We start from the raw sequence: 20007 nt of genomic DNA on the forward strand, positions 1-20007 counted from the left end.
TGTGCACCACATGTGTGTAGTAGTTGGCCCTTAGGCCAGAAGAAAACATCGGGTCCCCCAGAACTGGACTTATAGGCAGTAGTGAGCTGTCATGTGGGATTCTCTGGAAGAGCAGTAAGTGCTCTTAACCAGGAGCCGTCTCCAGCAGGCCCTTTTCTCTTGACTGTGTCCCTCAGTGAACCTTGTCTGCAGCAACGGCAAGTTTTTCTTTTCCACTGTCCCTGTTCTTCTGTTCAAGGTGATCTGTGTAAGGAACTGTCCTCTCTCTCCTTGTCACTCACTTGGTTTCTTGTGTATGTTCTTACAATTCATGGGCAACTATGGTTTTATGGTATAAAATCCAGTACTGTGATTATTTTGTTGCTCAAATTGTTCCATATTTAACATGAGCAGTTCCTTCTTTTTGACTCCATTTTCTTTCTAAAGTCGTCATCCTTTTTTGAACAGTACCTCAACTGCTGGGAACCCCAAGATGCAGCTCATCTTATGTTTTCTGTGTATGAGCTTTATTTCCTTTTATTGGAGCAAACTGGATCTGGATGCATGGGTGCTCTTTGCTACTGAGGTGTCATCGCTGAGTCCCGGCAGGATGGCTTTGGACATTAAGTATGAGGATTAACCTCTGCATGGGCAGCATCTGTTTACCTGTGTGTGTCAGTCTGCATACAGAATAAACACTTCGAGCCTATGCTGATGACTCTGATTCCAGTCCAGGCCACAGGACTTGTTTTCCTCACTTGTATCTTTCCTCAGCTGTGAGAAACTCACTTCTTGTTACTACAGTGTGCTTATGTGTTTGGGTGTTCACCAGTCAACATCCACCACCTAGATTACAGCATTTATGAAGTTCTTTCTGTTTCTAGCCTTTCCGCATCCAGCTAGGGTTCTGCTGCCCATAGTTGAGTAGGGTTGATCTTTTCTTCTCCTCCTCTTAGAGGCTTTGTGCAGAGAGGGTCATCTGTTTGTGTTTGCTTTGGGTTTTCTTCCACATTTCGATTGGTTTTGGCTTTTAGAATTTTGAAGACTGTGTAAAACACAACTGATTCTGCGTCAGAGATGATCCTTCCAGAGTTCTGTTAGCCCTCTCCTACTTCCTCTACTCAACCCCTGCAGACAACCATTCTCTTTAATTTCTGTCTAATCTTTATTTTTTTATTACCAGTGAGCATTTACATGCAATAGCAATTTAAGTGTTCTGGGCATGGTGGCCCACGACTTTAATTCCAGCACTCAGGAGGCAGAGGCGGGTGGATCTCTGTGAATTCAAGGCCAGCCTGGTCTACATAGTTCCAAGCCAGCCAAGGATGCATAGTAAGAGCCTGTCTCAAAAAAAAGAAAAAAATTAAGTCTGATAATCAGTTGTCTGTATTGAGTTTTAAATGCTTAGATTTCATTAAATACACACATAACATAAATACATTTGATCTAATTATATATTAATATATAATCTAATGACATGTTTCTGTATAGTTGTGGATGATTGTTTTTATTAAGTTTAACTAAGATGCGTTATGTGGTTGACATTTTATATTGTCTCATTTCTGTGTGTACTTTAAAGTTGTTTATTCTTCAGGTTTAGCACTGTTCTGATGACGCCTGAGTAGTTATTTTTCCTTGATGCAACTGTAGTGCATGGAAGTTCTTCAGCATTGGGGACTCCATACCGAAGCTGTGTCTTGGTTCTGCTTTCTGCTTTACATGTGAACTTAATTTCCTAATGCTGTCAAGCCTCAGATCTGTTATTGTCAAATAATTGCCCAAATTATGCTGCAGTAAGAACTTTCTCAGTGACTTAGTGCAGTGCAGGGTCATCTGCAGGGAGGTTAGTCTGGAGAAATAGTGTCATATATATGTGTTCATTTACTCACTTGTGATTTACTTGCAGTACCTGGCAGAAGCTGGCTGGACAGCTGAAGGAAGAGTGGTCGGGGTGACCCAGCCTCGAAGAGTGGCTGCTGTGACGGTGAGTCTTTGCATATCACACAGTTTCCTTGACATGCTTTTCCTATTTCCTAAAAAAATGCAAATGAGCCGGGCGTGGTAGAGCACGCCTTTAATCCCAACACTGGGGAGGCAGAGGCAGGTGGATCTCTGTGAGTTCAAGGCCAGCCTGGTCTACATAGTGAATTCCAGGACAGCTGGGGCTACAGGGAGACCCTGTCTCAAAAAAACAAAAAAAAAAAAAAAAAAAAATGCTAATGAATAAAAGTTGCTCCTTAAGAATTTAGGTTATTGGGGCTGAGAGATGGTTCAGTAGTTAAAAATACTTGCTGTTCATCCAGAGGACCTGAGTTTGATTCCCAGCAGCCACATGGCAGCTAACAACCATCCATGACTCCACTTCTAGGGGATCTGACACCCACTTCTGGCCTCTGTGTGGGCATTGCAAGTACATGGTGCACTTACATATGTGCAGGCAAAACACTCATACACAAATTAAAAATAATAAATTAAAAATATTAAAATAGCTTGAGAATAACTCTGATTTGAAATTTTATAAAATTGATACCTGTACGTTATGAACATTTTAGTAATAAAGTGCTCAAGAAAACCAAACAAGTATGTTTAAACTCATTCTTCCAGCAGAGGCATTGTTTGTGAGCTTCATTCCTGGTTTCTTTAAAAGATAAAGAGGAGTGTTTAGATAAGTGCCTGGCTGGTTTGATAGCAGTAACTTTATAGACCTGGGGTCTTGGCTGTTTATCTCCTTGTGTTGAGTTTAATAAAAGAGAAAGCTGAAATGAAGCAGAAAAGTAGGAGTAGCTGCTGAACTTTGGTAAGTGTTTTCTTACCATGAGTTTATTACAGATTGAAAAGAAAGCAGTTACAAAAACCCTTCCTAGTATTTTCAGGATAATTTTCTCTTCCTTTTTGAGACAGTCATGTTATATAGTTGAAGCTAGTTTTAAACTCTGAGCAGTCCTTCTGTGTCCATATCCTGAGTGCTGGGATCACAAATGTGTGCCACCACATGTGGCCTAGTTTCCACACTGTGATACAGTTTCCTGTTATGAAAGAAGAGATCAGCACACTCGTCTGTCTGCCCTTTCCTTCATGTGCTGTACATGCAGTACCATAATTTTCTTTTTAAGATTTACAGTGTTTTTCATCATAATTCCCACAGATGTTGAAGTTCGTGTGATTGAATGTTCAGCACTAATTATTTTCCATGATTTACCAACCCTGAATTTCTCATTTTCCTTTGTTTCTTGTTCAGTAGTCTTTAAAAACCATACTGGAGAATATTTGAATGTGATCTTAATAAAAAGGTTCTTCTTCCCTTCCTTTTCTCTCCTCATTTCCTCACTGCTTTCCCTCTTCACCTTCTTCCTTTTCCTTCCTGTTCCCCTTCCCTCCTCCCCTTCCCTTCATTCACGCTCTGGTTTCCTGACAGCTGCAGACTGGGACTCTGTCACTGTGTCTGTTGGTGCTGATGCGGTGGGGCGCCCTCACCTTCCTGGCTTGCTTTGTCTGCTTGGAGGCTGATAGGTCTCTTTTCCACAAGGCTATGTATTAGTCTCTCCTATAGCTCCTATATGCGGATAACTCTTAATCATCTTCATATTGGGAGTTTTCTTCTGTTGTAGTTTACTTTAGTGTTCTAAATACTTTATTCCCTCTTCTAAGTATGCTGTTTAAGTCTTCATCTCCTTTGTCTGTTTTTTATTGTTGATCGCTGTCCCTGAACTTACCCTATCATCTCTGGTTTGTTTTGTGAGTTTCCTTTAAACCTGTCCTAGTATTCATAATTGGTGGTTGAGCCCAGGGCCCATACTACTGTGACAGTAGGTGTCCTCTCTCAGCTCCATATCTCCAGCCTGTGCCCAGTAATTTTTAGTCATCTTTATTCCATTTTTTTCCCTTTTATCAGCACCTGAGCCTCATAACCACTTCTTTGAATTTTTTCAGTATAAAAGTAAATATTTAGAATGCAAGCTTATGCAATATATTACAAATACTAAAAGATGGTAATGTCGTAAACATGAGAAACATCCAGAAAATGAGCATGGTGTTTTTATCATTAAATCTGCTGACAGACACATTTGTGTAAATTTTTTTAATTTTGGCTGCCTTCCATCAACTGTCTGTTCTTCACACAACAGTGATTTTCTGTTATTTTCCTGTCCTCTGTCTAGTGTGGCTGACATGTTTACATTTTATTATTGACACATTAGAAAAGTGCCTTTAGCTTGTAACTGATTATTTGTAGAATTGTATAAACTATTAGAATTATTCTCAAATTTGGGAAAAACTTAGCTTCTTTCTGTCTTTGCTGTGAGGTCTAGAGCTTTTCCCAAAGCTGACCTCTGATCTACTCACTAAGACTTATTTATCCTTGAGTCACCATTGACTCTGAGTCTCTTCCTAGTTTTAGCTTGAACTTGGGATTTCTTTGACATGAAATTTCTTTGGTTTGAATGCTTCCCTTTCTTTGGACAATTTTTTTACAATTTAAACCTTTCTTTTTAAGTCAGGGTCTTTGTGTCACCCAGGCTGACCTTGACTTTCTGATCTCCTGCTTCTACCTCCAGAGTGCTGGGATTACAAGAAGTGTGTGTGTGTGTGTGTGTGTGTGTGTGTGTGTGTGTGGGGGGGGATAAGTTTGGAAACTGCAGTGACAGAGTTAACTGAAAGATGACTCAGTTAGCTAAAAATTAGAGCAATTTTCCTTGTATGTTATTTTAATCCTAGCTAGTAATCAGTTTGCATTTTAGGTCTGAATTTGTAGCTGTGGATAATGTCCCATGTGACCACAAGCTTTCTTTTGAAAGAACAAAGGATGTATAAATTAGCCGTGAAGCAGTAATGGAGCTGTCGCCACGTCTCAAATATGTACTTTGTGTGCACACTGGAATCTGGAAAGTCTCAGAGCCTGAGAACAACAGATTGCACAAGCAGTGCTCCATCTCTGTGAGAGGCAGTTAGTGGTGAGCATGAGCACTGTCCTCACCAGTTCAAGTTTGACTTCCAGAGCAGGCCCTCCACCGCCACACCAGCACAATGGCATACACAGATCCATAGTAAATAAATAAGTGTAATAGAAACATTTTTTTTAAAGCTAACAAAATACTACGTGTGATTATAGGTGATGATACAGAAAGTTTAAAATGAATTTATTTGACGATAAGTTCTTGCCATGTAGCCCAGGTTGGCCTTGAACTGGCAGTCCTCCAACCTCAGCTTCCTGTGTGCTCAGATTATAGATGTGTGCTACCAAACTTAGCTAAAGCCATACTTTGTAATGCAAAGTTAGACAAATAATGAAATAACAGGAATAGATGTTTGACTTTTTACTTTATGTGCCAGTAAAGTGGTGGTTTTTATGAAGAACTTGGTTTGTTTCTTCTCTCATTCAGGCCTGTTTTTCCTGCAGGTTCCCAGTGTGTCTCTGCACACGTTCTCTGTATCATTTTCTGAGATGCACAGGTTAACTTGAAACAACAACCATAACAAAACTGTCCTGGTGAAATTCTGGGCATGGAGAAATAAACCTTCCCAAGGCAGAGCCACGCAGGGTGAATTTCTGGTTTCATAAGATGTTTTGAAAGACGTGGCGTGGACTAGCTGCTTGATGATTGATTCTATTTTGGCCTTGCCAGATCTGTAATTTCAAGTCACTGGGCAGAGCCACTTCTGATCCTCATCTGCTTGTCAGTTTCTTACACATTGATGGCAGATAATGCTAGGGTGTGTTTGGCTAGAAGGCTGAGTATAGGGAGTCTCTTTGCTCCTGAGTCTGGGCTGCTGGGGACCAAAGGCTGTTTGTAAGCCTTGCCTCAGGACCCTTGTGGGCAGCCATATTCCAGCTTAAGTTCAGTGGCCAGTGGGGCCAGCATTCCCTGGTCTGAAGGAGGGGGACTGCATAGCTGCCCCACATGGCTTGGTTCGTTGGACCCTAGGAGCCTGTGTTCATATTGCTTCCCTTTGTTCTTTTCAGTTGAGTAGTTTAGATGGTGACTGTGAAGTGCTTATGAAAAAAATTAAATTAATAAACATGATTGCCTTTTGCTTTTATTTGTTTTTGAGATGGTAGAGGAAGGTCTCAATGAGTTAGTTGTCCAGGCTGGTCTCGGTCCACAGTCCTCTCTCCAAGGAGCTGGTTTACACACATGAGCTGCTGTGTCTGGCTTTTGTCTATTTCAAATATTGTCTATTAGTTAATAAACTTTGAATTGCCTTTTTGGGGGTAGTTCAGGGATTTGGCCATGTGGACTTTTTTTGTCTTTACACTGTGTGTGTGTGTGTGTGTGTGTGTGTGTGTGTGTACACCTTGCATGCAGAGGCCAGAGGACAATTGTGACAACCTTAGGTGCATCCACCTTGCCTTCTGGAGACAGGGTCTCTCAGCAGCCTGGGGTTCACTGATTAGACCAACCTGGCTGTTCAGTGAGCCTCAGGAATTTGCTTGTCTCTGCCTCCCCAGTGTTGAGATTACAAGCTGGCACGAACATGCCTGGCTTTTTGACACAGGTGCTGGGATTGGACTCAGGTCCTTGTGCTTGAAGCCATTTCCTTAGCATGCCCCTCATGCCTTTTCTTTTTGAGATAGAGTCTTGCTGTGATCTTCCTGCTCCAGCCTCCCAAGTGCTGGGGTTGTAGGCGTGTGCTGCCACACCCTTGGACTCCCCTTTCATCTGCAGCAGCGGGTGAAGCTTCTGTCTTTGTGTGAGGGCCGTGGTTGGTGGTCTTTGTGTTCTCTTGCCTTGTGCTTTCTATGCTCACTTGGATCCTTTCTTTGTCCTCTTGTCCACTTGTCTATCCTTTCTAAACCCCTGCTCCTATCTTCATTTCCCCTTGTAGGACTTTTGTGATAGCTGGAACACCGTTGAGAATTGGGTTCAGTATCTGGCTCTTAGAACACGTTTGGCCCACTGTTGTGTTGATCACTCCTGGTCTCTTGCCTCCCTAGCTGAGTAGAGAGCGTCTTATTTTCAGTTGCCCTGATTGCTCTGCTCTCTAGGAGTGTGGTGAAGGCCCATCATTTCCTTTGCTTTTCTTGCTTTGGCCACCAATTTAGAGTTGAATTTTACTTATTTATTGCAGTGCTGGGGGTCAGACCAAGGGCCTTGTACGTGCTAGGCACATACTCTACTGCTGAACTGCGTCTTTAGCTTTAGAGTTTAACTTGTGGATTATCTTAAGTATTCTTAGTACATCTGTGTTTTAATTTTTCTTGCTGGCTTAGATCTCCTGAATTCTACATAGAGTTCCTTTGACTCTCTTCTTCTTTCCTCTGGTGCTGGACGTTGAACCCATGGCCCTTGCACAAGAAGGGCAAGCTCTACGACTGAATTGTACCTACCTCAGTGTCTTTGATATTGATCTGTGACATCTTTATGAGATTTTATTCTGTCTGCTTTTCAAGTTGCCCCAAGACCAAGATGGAATGAAGAGAGTTGTCTTAGCTGATCACAGCTGTCCCTATCCTCACTTCCCATATGTTCACACTCTATTTGATATGACTTTTACCCTTTCCATAGTCTGTGCTCTGTGCAGTAATTGCTGTGTCTCTATTTTCAGCATACTTTTTCTTCCCAAAGGTTGCAGGGAGAGTAGCTGATGAAAGAGGTGCAGTGCTGGGCCACGAGGTGGGCTACTGCATCCGCTTTGATGACTGCACTGACCCGCTGGCCACCAGGATTAAGGTGAAGTGCCCAAGTTACTTTCCTAGTGTGAATAAGGAAGCTTCTCTGTGGGGACTGACAGCTGCTGTCCTGCTGCTGGATAGGATGCAGGCCAGGGCGGAAAGCACATGGGAACTTTGTCTTCTGGCTGGTGCAGGGCTCTTTGAAAGAGTCCTTGAGTCCTAACCCAGAAAAGAACTTGGAAGTAAGGTTTCCCCTGGACTTTAGCAGACAAAACTGAGGGCTCGGGAGATGGAGTGGTATCAGGACTCAGAACTGCCTTTTCTTTTCCTTTTTTTAAAAAATATATTTTATTATTTTTATTTTATGTATATGAGTATATTGCCTGCATGTGTTGCATGTGTGCAAATGCATTTATGTCATGCATTGCCCACGGAGGTCGGAAGAGGGCATCTGATCTTATGGAACTGGAGTTATGGGCGGTTGTTAGCTGCCATATGGGTGCTGGGAACTGAACCCGGGTCCTCTATAAGAGCAGCCAGTGCTTTTAACTGCTGAGCTATCCTGCAGTCTCCAGAGCTGCCTTTTCTTATGCCAGTTCCATTATTTTTCTGCTGACTCACATTGCTACTAAATATAGAAACAAACTTGTTAAAGGCAAACACAGGAATGAGCTAGTGTCAATCCCTACAGTGCAGAATTCATAAATGATGCTTTTGTTAAACTGTCTTATTTTGACATGTTAATGGATTTTACCCTGTGTTACTTGACCTACTTGCTACTATTAAAGAATTATATCAGTAGTAATCAGTGTCTCATTAGCTCAACTGTGAGTCTCCTGTTTACCACCAAGCTGGAATCATTAAGAGTCAGTGCAGTAAAACAATGAATAAAATGCTCTGATGAAACGAAGATTGGTTATTAACTCCTAGTGTCCTTTCAAATTGTACCAGAGGAAAATTAAAATGAATCAGATATGCTAAAAGAACAGTCTAGCGATTTGTAGAATATGGACCTTGTTTTTCAAATTTTTGATATGATTTTGTCAGGTAAAGGGAATATTTGTTTATACCTTTATGTAAAGCAGTGAGTATCCAGTGGTTATGTAGCCAGATGATTCTTTTTGAGTCCTTCATTAGAAGTCTCTGCACTCACATCAGTTCTTGACTGGTGAGTTGTCCCTGGACTCAGCTTTTCATTTGGGCTTCTTTGTATGCGTGTGGCAGCTGGTACCAGGGCCAAGCAAACCATGGTGGAGGCATATCCCGCTCTTCTAGTCAAAGCAGGAAAGTGAAAACACTAAGATGAGGCTCGTGAGGGAGATGTTTAGCATTATTAACTCACTGAATTTGTTTTGGGGTGAGAATAATTAGCAGCCACCTGTTACTGCTTGCTTCTGAAGCATTTTATAAGCATTCATTAGTCCAAAATGACTGACATTTCTGGAATGTTATCTGTGTACTAGGTCTTGTGCTAAACCTTCTGTATGTTCTGTCTTATGTAACTCTGAAGTACGTATATTACCACATTTTGTAAGTGAGGAACGATACTCCAATGACCAGAGTACTTATGGCAAGTAAGAGGTAGAGCCAGGATCTGAATTCTCAGCTTCCTGACTCCATAGCCCAGGTTCTTAACCTCAATTCTAGTATCAGGGGACAGGTTTATAACCTGAAGAACTTCCCTGTGCAGCTTTTGGGACATTGTGAGATGTCGTCTCAGACTCACAGTGTGTGCTGGGGTGTACATGGCTCTCTTCATTGCTTGCCAGAGCAGTGCTAGTGTGCAGCCCCGAGGAAGAGGACCCAGCTGATGTGCACTCACTGTCAAGTTGACTAGATACTGATACTGTTGATGCTCATTATTTTAATACTAGCAACCAGGTCAAGTAACACAGAGGTGATGCTAAACAATATACACTCCCAGTAAAAGTACCTGTTTGGGATCTCTGTGAACAGTTGCATTGCTTGAGAAATTAAACTGTTGGGGCATTCCCTCATAGCCCTTGCTGGATTGTTCTTGTACATAAACTCAGAGATTGTACTTGAACTTGTCAGAGTTGCCCTTGAACTTAAAGAAATCATTAATGCGCAGTGTAAATAAATGACTGTAATTTTGTATTTTTATTTTTTAGTTTCTTACCGATGGAATGCTGGTCAGGGAAATGATGGTGGATCCATTGTTAACAAAATATAGGTAAACATGTTTTCCTATGATAACTTTCTTAAAGATTTCAAAATTTTCCTATGATAGCTTTTCTAAAGTTTACAAAGTACACATATACATTGTGAAGCAGTTGGGTTAACAGCGGAGATTCATGTTTGTCTTCACCTGCCGTCAGCTTTCCTCCTGATGGCGGCTGTTTCAACTCTTGATGTTTTTCTCAGGCTTTTGATGATGGGGCCTCTTACAGGCAGCAGATACTGGGCTTTTGTGTTAAATAGACTACAGTAAAGAATAGAAATGGGCACATGAGTCTGTCGCACACACAGCCTGCTGGTTTGTTCTTTATCTTGCCTTGATACCCCCCATGATCGATATTAACCACAGAATCCCAGTCCAGCAGAGAACCAATAGGCCAGTGTTGGGGTCCCCCATCCCTTTTCCATTTTGTGGTGCTGCGGATGGAGCTCAGGGCCTCACACATGCTAGGCAAGTGCTCTGTTCCCATCCTCTGGCTTTTGTTCTGTTGACTGCAACACAGAGTCCAGATAATAGTCTGTCACTTTCTCTCTCTGTGTCTTGCCCATTACTTGGCTCCCCCAGGCTCTATGGTACTTGAGAGAGAGTTTGACCCCCTGGTACATGTGTTTCATAGCTTCAATCTTCCCTTTTTGGCCATTTTCATAGTTTTAACTATAGTTTAAGGTGGCTGGGTTTTGCTATTTTTTTGTGTGTGTATTCTGTAGGGTGATAGATTATGTGTACCATTTAAAATCAGTTGCTAAATTCCATTGGAATCTCTGTGGGTGTTAACGGTCTTTAGAGGTATCAATACATGACCATTTTCTCCATCGAGGTGTGTTGAAATCACCATGTTTATAGTCTAAGAATGACCTCATTGATGAAGAGGGACTTTGGTTTTCTCTTGATTCGAGGGCTGAGTACCCAGAGGTCCCTTTGGTGGTCTGGGTGGGATGTGTGGGGTGTTGTTTCAGTGCTCACCAAGTGTCCTTCTGATCGTTAGTGCCATCATGCTGGACGAAGCCCACGAGAGGACGTTGTATACTGACATTGCCATTGGCTTGCTGAAGAAGGTAAGACTTTGGCCAGCATTTTGTTTTCTGTGTTTTTGTGTTGCTGCCCGATTAGGAAAGCAATTACAAGAATTTGGAAACTCTAGCCAATACAAGGGAAAAACTCCACCATCACCCCACCCATTCAGAGGAAATCCCTGGTGGACTGCTGCTGTCTTCTCTTTGCTGTGTCTGCGTGCATCTGCCTTGGCATGCTGGGGACCGCACTGTGTGCGCTGGTTTGTATGTTGCACATTTCTCTTAGTGTCACATCAAGACCAGTTCTCTGTGCCGTCAAATATTCTTTGAAGACACTGTTTATAAAGACTATCTGTGTCTGCCGTAATACATTAGTGTGTCCTCTCCTGCTAGGCGTGTGTCTCCCAGCTCTCAGTATTCTAGGTCCCACTGTAGTGGGCCCCTGCCACTAAGTGAGCACTGCATTTGTTTCTTTAACTTCTTTTTTTTTTTTTAAATATTTTATTTATTATTTTTATTTTATGTATATGAGTGTATTGCCTGCATGTACGTGAGTGCAACTGTGTCATTCAGTGCTGCGGAGGTCAGAAGAGGACTTCGGATTCCCCTGGAACTGGAGTTAAAGACAGTTCGTAGCCGCCATGTGGGTGCTGGGAATCGAACCCAGGTCCTCTGCAAGAGCAGTCAGTGCTCTTACTCGCTGAGCCATCTCTTCAGCCCTCTTTAACTTCTTTTTTAAAAAACATATTCCAGACATACCTCAGAGTAGATAGAGGCTTACCGTGACCTTTTTGTGTTATCTGCCTTTATCAGTTCCCTCCACTCTCCCTACCCCTATCTTTTTATCGTTTTTGCTGAACAAATTCCCAGTGATAGTAGCCTAGAAAAAAGTAGATCAAGATGACCAAGAACTGGGCTTTGGGAGGACTGCCTGGGTTCAAATTCTGACTGGTGTCATAGCCGTCTCTGAATGGCCTGCTGCTCCTGTGTCTGGGCACACCAGCCCATACTGTAGACACTGGCCATCTGGGGCTATTTAGATTTAAAGTGGAATGGGGTATAAGATTTGATTTTTCTACCATACTAGTTTATTTCAAAGACTTCCTACCCATGTGTGGCTGGTGGCTGCTGCCTGGACAGTGGCTGCTGCCTGAGGAAGTCTGGTGGACAGAGCTTCTGTGCTTCATGATTTGTCATGAGGCTTAAATAAGGAATGAAATTCTTAGGATGATGTCGTAGCGTGTTCCTTTGTGCAAATAAGGAAGGGATGCCCTCTGTGAAGATGTCCACAGTGAAGTAGGGAGAAGAAGGGTTAGGTTTCAGACCCCTGTTGCCTGCTCAGCCAGGTGTCTCTGCAGTGTGCACATATGACTCCACAGAGTGCTCTGTAGGAGCAGGTAACCATGACCATGTAAGCCACTGTTGTCATTGTTATTTTCCTTATGCAGCTTTTGGTGGTGGTGAGACTTTGGTCCCTAGGTATTTTCTCACCAGATTGTTCCCTTCCTTCTCAGGAACAAGAGGCTAGATCTCTGAGTCTTTGCTAGCCCTGAGTATCAGCCTTCCAAACTCTGTCCTTCAGTGTGGCCGAGGAACAGTCCATCCTCACTGCTGTTGCACACAGTGCTGCAGTTAACTGGTCTCTCCTGTGCTTGGTGACTGTGTGTCTTTGAATAACCACGAGTATCTGTATTTTTGTCTTGGTGCCCTCACTTGCTCTTTCTTTGGTTTTAATATACTTTTTCATACTTGTGAGTGGTATACGTAGATTTAGACTAGCCCCAAACCCACACCTGAGGAAAAAGTGGTTTTATTTTCAATAATTTCACATTCAGGCCTTAAAACCCTAAATCCACTTTATATTTTGCATAAAACTTTTGTTAACTTCATATTTTAGAAAATTCTATACATCTACCAAATTAGGAATAATGTTATCTCACTTTTACTTATGACCATGACAGTAACTTGGAGCCATTCTTGTTTCACTGATAAACGACTTCTACCATACACATTTTTTTTTGTACAGGGTCTCCCTAGCCCCAGCCTGCCTGGAACTCACTATGTAGACCAGGCTGGCCTTGATCTCACAGAGATCCACCTGCCTCTGCCTCCTGAGGGCTGGGATTAAAGGCCTGCACCACCACACCCACCATTTATTTTTTAGACTGGGCCTTGCTGTCTAGCTCAGGCTGGTCTTGAATTTGTGACTTTTCTGCCTCAATCTCCTGAATGCTGGGGTTTATAGGCATATGTCACCAAGCCTGGCTTGGACTTTTGCATTGTATTATTTTGAAGTAAACATCAGCAGCAGTTTATCTTGTTTGTAATTATTGCACTATTACCATTATTTCCTGGTGCCTTCTTTTTCAGATTCAGAAAAAGCGTGGGGATCTTCGGTTGATTGTGGCCTCAGCCACTCTGGACGCAGAGGTAAGGGCGTCTTTCCAGCACCCTCCACATACACACTGGGACTGTTGGACACTCCTTAGGTGTGCACTTGCAGCTATAACCTAGAGCTAGTCTTTGGCAGAACGGCGTGCCTTCTTTCTGGGGCCATCTGGTGTCCTAGATTCTCCATGATGCTCCTTTTCAGTGTGGGGGTGGAAATTAGCCTGTAATTAACTGAGGGAGTTCATGATTACCTACTTGTCCTGTTTCTTGCTCTGCTATTTTTCTCTTGATACAGGCAGCTCCTTTTTAAATTGCTTTTTCAGTGTGAGGCTGTATTTAGTTTATTTATGAAAATTATGTAACATACTTTTTTTTGGATTTTTTTGTGAAATTGAAGTTTCTACTGTAACCTGTAATAATTTCCATTTTAAGGATTTAAAAAAATTTGATTTATTATTTTTATTTTATGTGTATGCGTATATTGCCTACATGTAGGTAAGTGCACCCATGTTGTGCAATGCCCACGGAGGTCAGAAGAGGCTGTTGGATCCCCTGGGACTGGAGTTACAGACAGTTGTTAGCTGCCATATGGGTGCTGTGATTTGAACCTGGGTCTTCTGCAAGAACAGCCAGTGTTCTTAACTGCCAAGCCATCTCTCCAGCCCCCATTTTAAAGGATTTTTAAAAATAATTATTTTGGAGCCAGGCATGGTGGGTACATGCCTGTAATTTCAGTACTCGGGAGGCAAAGACAGATGAATCTCTGTGAGTTCAAGGCCAGCCTGGTCTACAAAGCAAGTTCCAGGACAGCTGGGTCTACGGGGAGACCCTGTCTCAAAAAACTCAAGACTCCCCCCGCCCCCCAAAAATTATTTCATGTGTAGGGGGCACATATCCTGGTACATATACAGAAGTCACAGGGTCACTTGCCAGAGTCAGTTTTCTCTTTCCACTGTGTGTATCCTGGTGATTGAGCTCAGGTCAATCAGACTTGGTGGCCAGCACTTTTACTCACTGGGCCATCGCATTGGCCCCCATGTTAAGTGTTAATATGAATGGTTTACTCTATTGGTGACTAATATTTTAAACAGCAGTTCAATTCAACTTGTCTTTTTGGCCTCTTACTGTTTATACATTTATATATGCTAAGCCGCCTGCTGGCTACAGGTGATTCATACATTCCCTGAGCCTGGGGACTCACACATACTCAGTGCATTAAGGTGCTGAAGTAGCCTAGAAGACTGCTTTTTAGCTTCAGCCAACTGAGGGGTGTCCAGAAACTGTCACCAAGGAGGTATGTCCCCTTGTGCTGTGCTGATTTACATGCTTTGCAGTTACGCTAATTTTCTATGCATATTCAAATATTGCTTATTATATGTCTCCTATCATTGTAAGCTCCACAAAGATTGGGACTTGGTCTTGCTCAGAGTTTATCTCTTCCACCTGACATGGTATGGTACAGAGTAGGTTGGTGCCAGGCCAAGTCAGTTTTGGTGGCCTGGAAAGCAGTGGAGATGAAAAGGAAAAGGCTGGCAGGGCTCAGCTGATGGGTGGCATTATGCTACATGGGGGAGATTCCTTCGGGCACCCAGCTGGGAGCTGTGGAGAGCGGGGTAAGGTCGTGATTGCCTGTACTTGGGTTCTATGAGGATCGTTCTGTGTGTTGCATAGGGACATAGTAGTTACGGAGATACCAGTCAGGAGGCATCCTCATGTGCACCCAAGATGGCTTTTCAGCCTTTCACAGGCTGTTGGGCTCTTGGCTTCAGGCTGCCTGTGATCACCTCTGGATTTGCTGCTTGTTGCCCTTTTTCATTAGCTGTCATCTCCATCACCAAGATGTCTACTGGAATTTTCTTTGGAGGTGCTTTAGCTTCATTTCTGATGCTGTGATAAAAATGCCCAGACAGAAGAAGCTTAGGGGTCAGAGGGTTTATTTTAGCTTACGGTTCCAGGGTACAGCATACGATTATGGAGAAATCAGGGCAGGAACATAAAACAGTCACATTGCATCCACAGTCAAGACTGGAGGGAAATAAATGCATGCACGTTTACTGTTCAGCTCACTTTTCCACTCTTACACAGTCCAGGACCCACACCCACATCAGTTAACACCATCAAGACAGTCTCCCACTGACATGCCCACAGGCCATCCTGATCTAGGCAGTCCTTCATTGAGACTCCCAGGTGATTCTAGATTGTGTAAAGTTACAGAGCTAACCATCACAGGAAGAGTCCTTGACTCTTTTCCAGGTCTCTCCTTTGTGGCCAAGTCACACAGACCTTCTGTTCTATCTTTTCACGTCCTTCTTTCTCTCTTAAAAATTATTAAGCTGAAGAATTGTTCCAAACAGGTTTAGTTGTGCTGAAAAGTATAATGCCTACATCTTGTCTTAGACTAATACCTGATTAGTGTCTGTCGGTGGCTTATAGCTGCCCTTCGTTGTCTTTTTTTTTTTTTTTTTTTTTTTTATTTGCTACTAAACAAATTTGAGGCAGGGTCTCCCTGTGGCTCCAGCTGGCCTGGAACTCACTATGTAGACCAGGCTGGTCTTGAACTCACAGAGATCTGCCTGCCTCTGCCTCCCGAGTATTGGAACTAAAGTGTGTGCCACCATGCCTGGCCCTTCATTGTCTTTTAATATGGCATAGAGATTGGAAAAATTTGCCTCTTGTTAGTTCTGCCCATAGTAGTTGATGTACATGACTTCTGAAATCTTCTGTAAATGGAAAGATTTGTCGTCTTTAGTGTGCTGTGGTACATGGCATTCGGGAATGTTAGCAATACTAAGCTGGGCCCAGGGTACACTCTGCTAGACCATTCTTTTCTTCATTCCTTCCTTGCTTGAACATCACTGCTTACTCCCTGAGGGAAGCATTGAAGGGAACAGGGTATGGGGTCCATCCTGGCATAGGGTTTGGGGTGGGTAGCTGTGGGTTCATGTGGGTTGTGACACATGAGTGTGTGAGAGTAAAAGGATGTGAGTGAGTGGAAGAGGGCAGGAGTGTGGAGCACCGTGTGGGAGTGAGTGGGATGGGGTGTACTTTGCATAGCATTTGGATCTTGAGTCCTAGGGATGTTCTAGACCTATCTCCTGGTCCCAGCTGCCATGTCTGTGGTTGGAAAACTTAATGCCCTATCATGTAGAGGTATACTGCTGCTGATAGGCCGCCACGCCAGTTTCACTCAGCTGGGGTGGTCTAGCCTGCAGATGAGACAGCAGTGCCTGCTGTGGTGAAGAGCAGAGGAAGATGAGGCTGATCAGATCATTGTCTTGATTCGTTTAACTTCCTTGTTAATATTAGCTCAATTAGACAGGCAATTACATATGACAGGTGTAATTACAAGGTATTTCTTGACCTTTGTATCACATTCTTTTATTTGAGCTTGTCTACATGACATAAAATATGATTGCTGACAGTTCCTACTGTCGTCCCCCCAAAGTCTAATTACTTGGCGAGAGATTATTTTTTCTCTTTCATCAGTCCTAGAGAAAGAACCTGGGGTCCTCTGAGGTCAGATTCCCACCTTGGACCACAGGTTGTTGGCTGGAGGTGGGGTGTAGGGTAGGGGTGAACATGGCTTCCAGGAGCCCTCTGTGAGCCAGGTGGAGCAGCACCCAGGGTAGGAAGCTAGAGTGAGCTGGCAGCCAGCCCAGCAGAAGCCCATGCCATTCCACTTCTCACAGACTGTCCTCCTCTAGGTCTTGTTCTGTTTCTTACCGTGTGTTCATGTCATTGTGACCCACCTCCTTGAACCTGATGAGACTCTTCAGGTGAGCGGAGCTTGCTTCACTCTCCTGTTTCCTGGATTCTCTCTCAGGATTCACTCATTCTTGAGAAATAGTTATTGTCCATTTCCAATGATGAAAAGGGATAATAATCTTAAGGATATAGATCTTGTGCCTCTCAGTACATGCTGAGTGTTTAGCTCCTGATTTTACTCCTTGGCACATCTTAGCAGATGAGGGTTAGCTGTCTACTCTAGCAAAATTGTTAAGGCCTCATCTCACTTGCTCTTCTGCATGCCTGGTTGGTTACATTCATTCTATCCACCAGGCCCTCTTAAAGTCCTCCCCTGCTGTAGCTCTGGCCCCTGTCATCCGCACTCCTTCCTGCTCCTCACCCACCCCCTTGGGGTTTGAATCTGATCTTCTTTTTTGAGGCTATGCACTTCCTCCACGGCCCCTGGCTTAGCTGACATTTGGTGTTGGTGGCAGATTTGGCAGTCTGTGTTCCTTGTGCCAACTTTAGCTATTTGAGAGCTATCTAAAATGCTTGACCTGCGTCTTTGGGTTCTGTCTCAGCCCCTTTCCCATAATCATAGCCATTCAGGCCCAGGATTTCCATTGCTTTGGGAAGTTTCTTTTGCTTATTAAGCAGTTCCAGCCTCTGTGTGACCATGCATGCATACACACGGATCAGGTCCTGTCCTGGCAGGTGTTCCTTTGGAATGCTTTGCCTGAAGTTCACACTTTCTGAAATCCCCTGAGGGGTTTTATAGGACCCTTAATTAGTCTGCTTGCTTCTGATCTCCTTTTACTACTTCTTTTCAGGACTCTAGAGCACAGATCTGATAACATCACATCCTCACTGCTCTGCTCTTGCCATCAATTACAGTGCCATGCAGCATGGCACCTGGGCCCTTCAGAGTGAGAGCTCTGACCATGCAGCATGGCACCTGGGCCCTTCAGAGTGAGAGCTCTGACCATGAAGCATGGTACTTGGGCCCTTCAGAGTGAGAGCTCTGATCACAATACTGAGCACCATTCCAGGCAAGCCCTGTGCCCTAGCTTTCACACTGTTTATACCTCGTAAGAGCCTTGCAGATTGAGAATGAACAGTTAGTCTAACAGATGAGAACACCAACTCAGAGATGAGGTGGGCCTTCCCTGGAGAGTGGCCTCTCCTTTGTCAGGGGCCTGTTTTCACTTAGTCCACACTCAATATTATCCTAGGAAATGGTCTCTTCTCCTTTTTCTATCCTTAAGGCTCAGTCAGGGTAGAGTGCCACCTCTGTGAAGCCTTCCCTGAAAGCTCTGATTGTAGTTTGTAGTTCTTCCCTGGTCACATAGACATTCTTCCTTCATTCATTTTATGATCTGTTCTTTGCACAGTGTGCTGTGTGGCATTCTTTGTAGCACACAGAACTCTCTTCTTGGCATGAGGCATGTTTATGTCTCTGCTTCTTCTTCCCAAGCACTAGACTGAGGTTAATGTATAGCATTTTAGTATGTTGCTCAGTTCAGTGAACTCAAGATTCTCTTCTGTGTCTGTCAACTTTTTTGATGCTGCTCAGCAGTGTCGCTCCTGGACTCCAGGGTGGCCCAGGGATGAACATGTTTTCTAAATATGCAGGACATGGGGGAAATAAGACAGACCTCAGGGAAGCTGGAACTTGTGGGTAATAGGAAGGTCATTCAGAATCAAATAATGGGACATTCTATCAAATTTGAACTTAATGGCCTTGTCCCCAAGCAGCTGGCACCAGCAGCTTCTTGTCCAGTGAGTGTCAGTTATACACCAGTGTGGCAATCAGTCACTCAGCTTTCTCACTTTTTGCTTCTCCATACACTGGGGACACATTAACCTTTGGTGATGTTTCCTGCTGTTATGACCAGAGCTCATAGGCTAAGCCTCCTACTAGGCTGCCAGTCTGATGGTCAGGTGTCTTTGAGCAGGATATGGCCATATTTGGGAGAAGCTATAAGAGCCACTTCTCTGTGGATTCTGTGGGACCATGGGGGAAATGTTGGTTGGTGACCTTCCCTTTACAGAATATGGTGTAACTCCTGTTAGGCACCTATGGATGGAGAAGACACTATCCATGCCATTAGGGGTCCTGAAATCTGTTGAGAAAGTTACACTAATAGTATCATAAACATACTGTGCAAGAGGATTTTCCTTTATGGGTTGATAATCTCGTGTGATCAGATGTATGCTTTCTAGGTTAGAGCTACCCATCAGCCTGACTTAACCTGCACCGAGCTTGAGCTGCATCTAATCTTCAGCTAAGTAAAGTAGAGAGGATAGGAATAAAATAGCACAGCTACGTCAGCTCAGGTTCATTGAGATACAACTTCATTTTATCAAACCTTTAGAATATGTCATTGAAATATGATTTTGATTGAAGTTTCAATAAGAAAAAAGTAAATTTAGCTGGGTGTAATGATGCATGCCTGTAATCCCAGCATTTAAGAGGCAGAGTCAGGAGGATCCTGAGTTTGAGTCCAACCTGGGTTATATAGTGGAATAGTGAGACCCTGTCTCAACAAAAGCTGGCCAAGGGGGAGATAGCCTGGTGACTTCATAGAAAGAAAGAGAAAGAGAATTGTAAAATAAGAAAATGGTTTTGCGTGGGTGTAATCCCAGCACTCAGGATCAGGATTAGGAGTTCAAGGCCAGACTCAGCTATTTAGTGCATTCCATGCCAACGAGGCTATATGAGACCCTGTCTCAGACAACAATAACAGCAAAACAAAACAAAAAAAAAATCAAAAAATTATTCTGTAGTGTATAGTCTTTTTTGTGTATGTCCAGCAGAGTCCAGGAAAGATGACACAGACACCAAGGTGAGGTTCAAGCTTCTGTTTCTCTTTCTTCCTTTATTCTCTCTTATTCTCTCACATATTCTCTTCACTATGATGCTGTCTCTGTCTCCTTTGTCTGTCTCTGTCTGTCTGTCTGTGTCTCTGTCTGTCTCCTATTACACACTTCAGCTCTTTATATAGCGTTTCCAACAGCCCTCCCCCCAGCCGGTACCAATCAGGGCTCACACACGTGCAGCGGCCAGGCAGAGTGTAGCTCATAGGCAC

General features: G+C 43.4%; 1 protein-coding gene across 1 annotated transcript in view; it reads left to right on the top strand.

Annotated features, from left to right (window-relative positions):
• The window catches only part of Dhx35 (DEAH-box helicase 35), a 74788-nt gene that overhangs the window by 17915 nt on the left and 36866 nt on the right, over positions 1-20007 (top strand). The window contains exons 4-8 of the mRNA XM_008849582.1: positions 1886-1963; positions 7542-7646; positions 9721-9782; positions 10774-10843; positions 13172-13231. Coding sequence (XP_008847804.1) covers positions 1886-1963; positions 7542-7646; positions 9721-9782; positions 10774-10843; positions 13172-13231 — 375 coding nt within the window. The remainder of the gene's footprint in view (positions 1-1885; positions 1964-7541; positions 7647-9720; positions 9783-10773; positions 10844-13171; positions 13232-20007) is intronic.

Source organism: Nannospalax galili, unplaced genomic scaffold, assembly GCF_000622305.1.
Source record: "Nannospalax galili isolate Female #2095 unplaced genomic scaffold, S.galili_v1.0 scaffold765, whole genome shotgun sequence".
NCBI lineage: Eukaryota > Metazoa > Chordata > Mammalia > Rodentia > Spalacidae > Nannospalax > Nannospalax galili.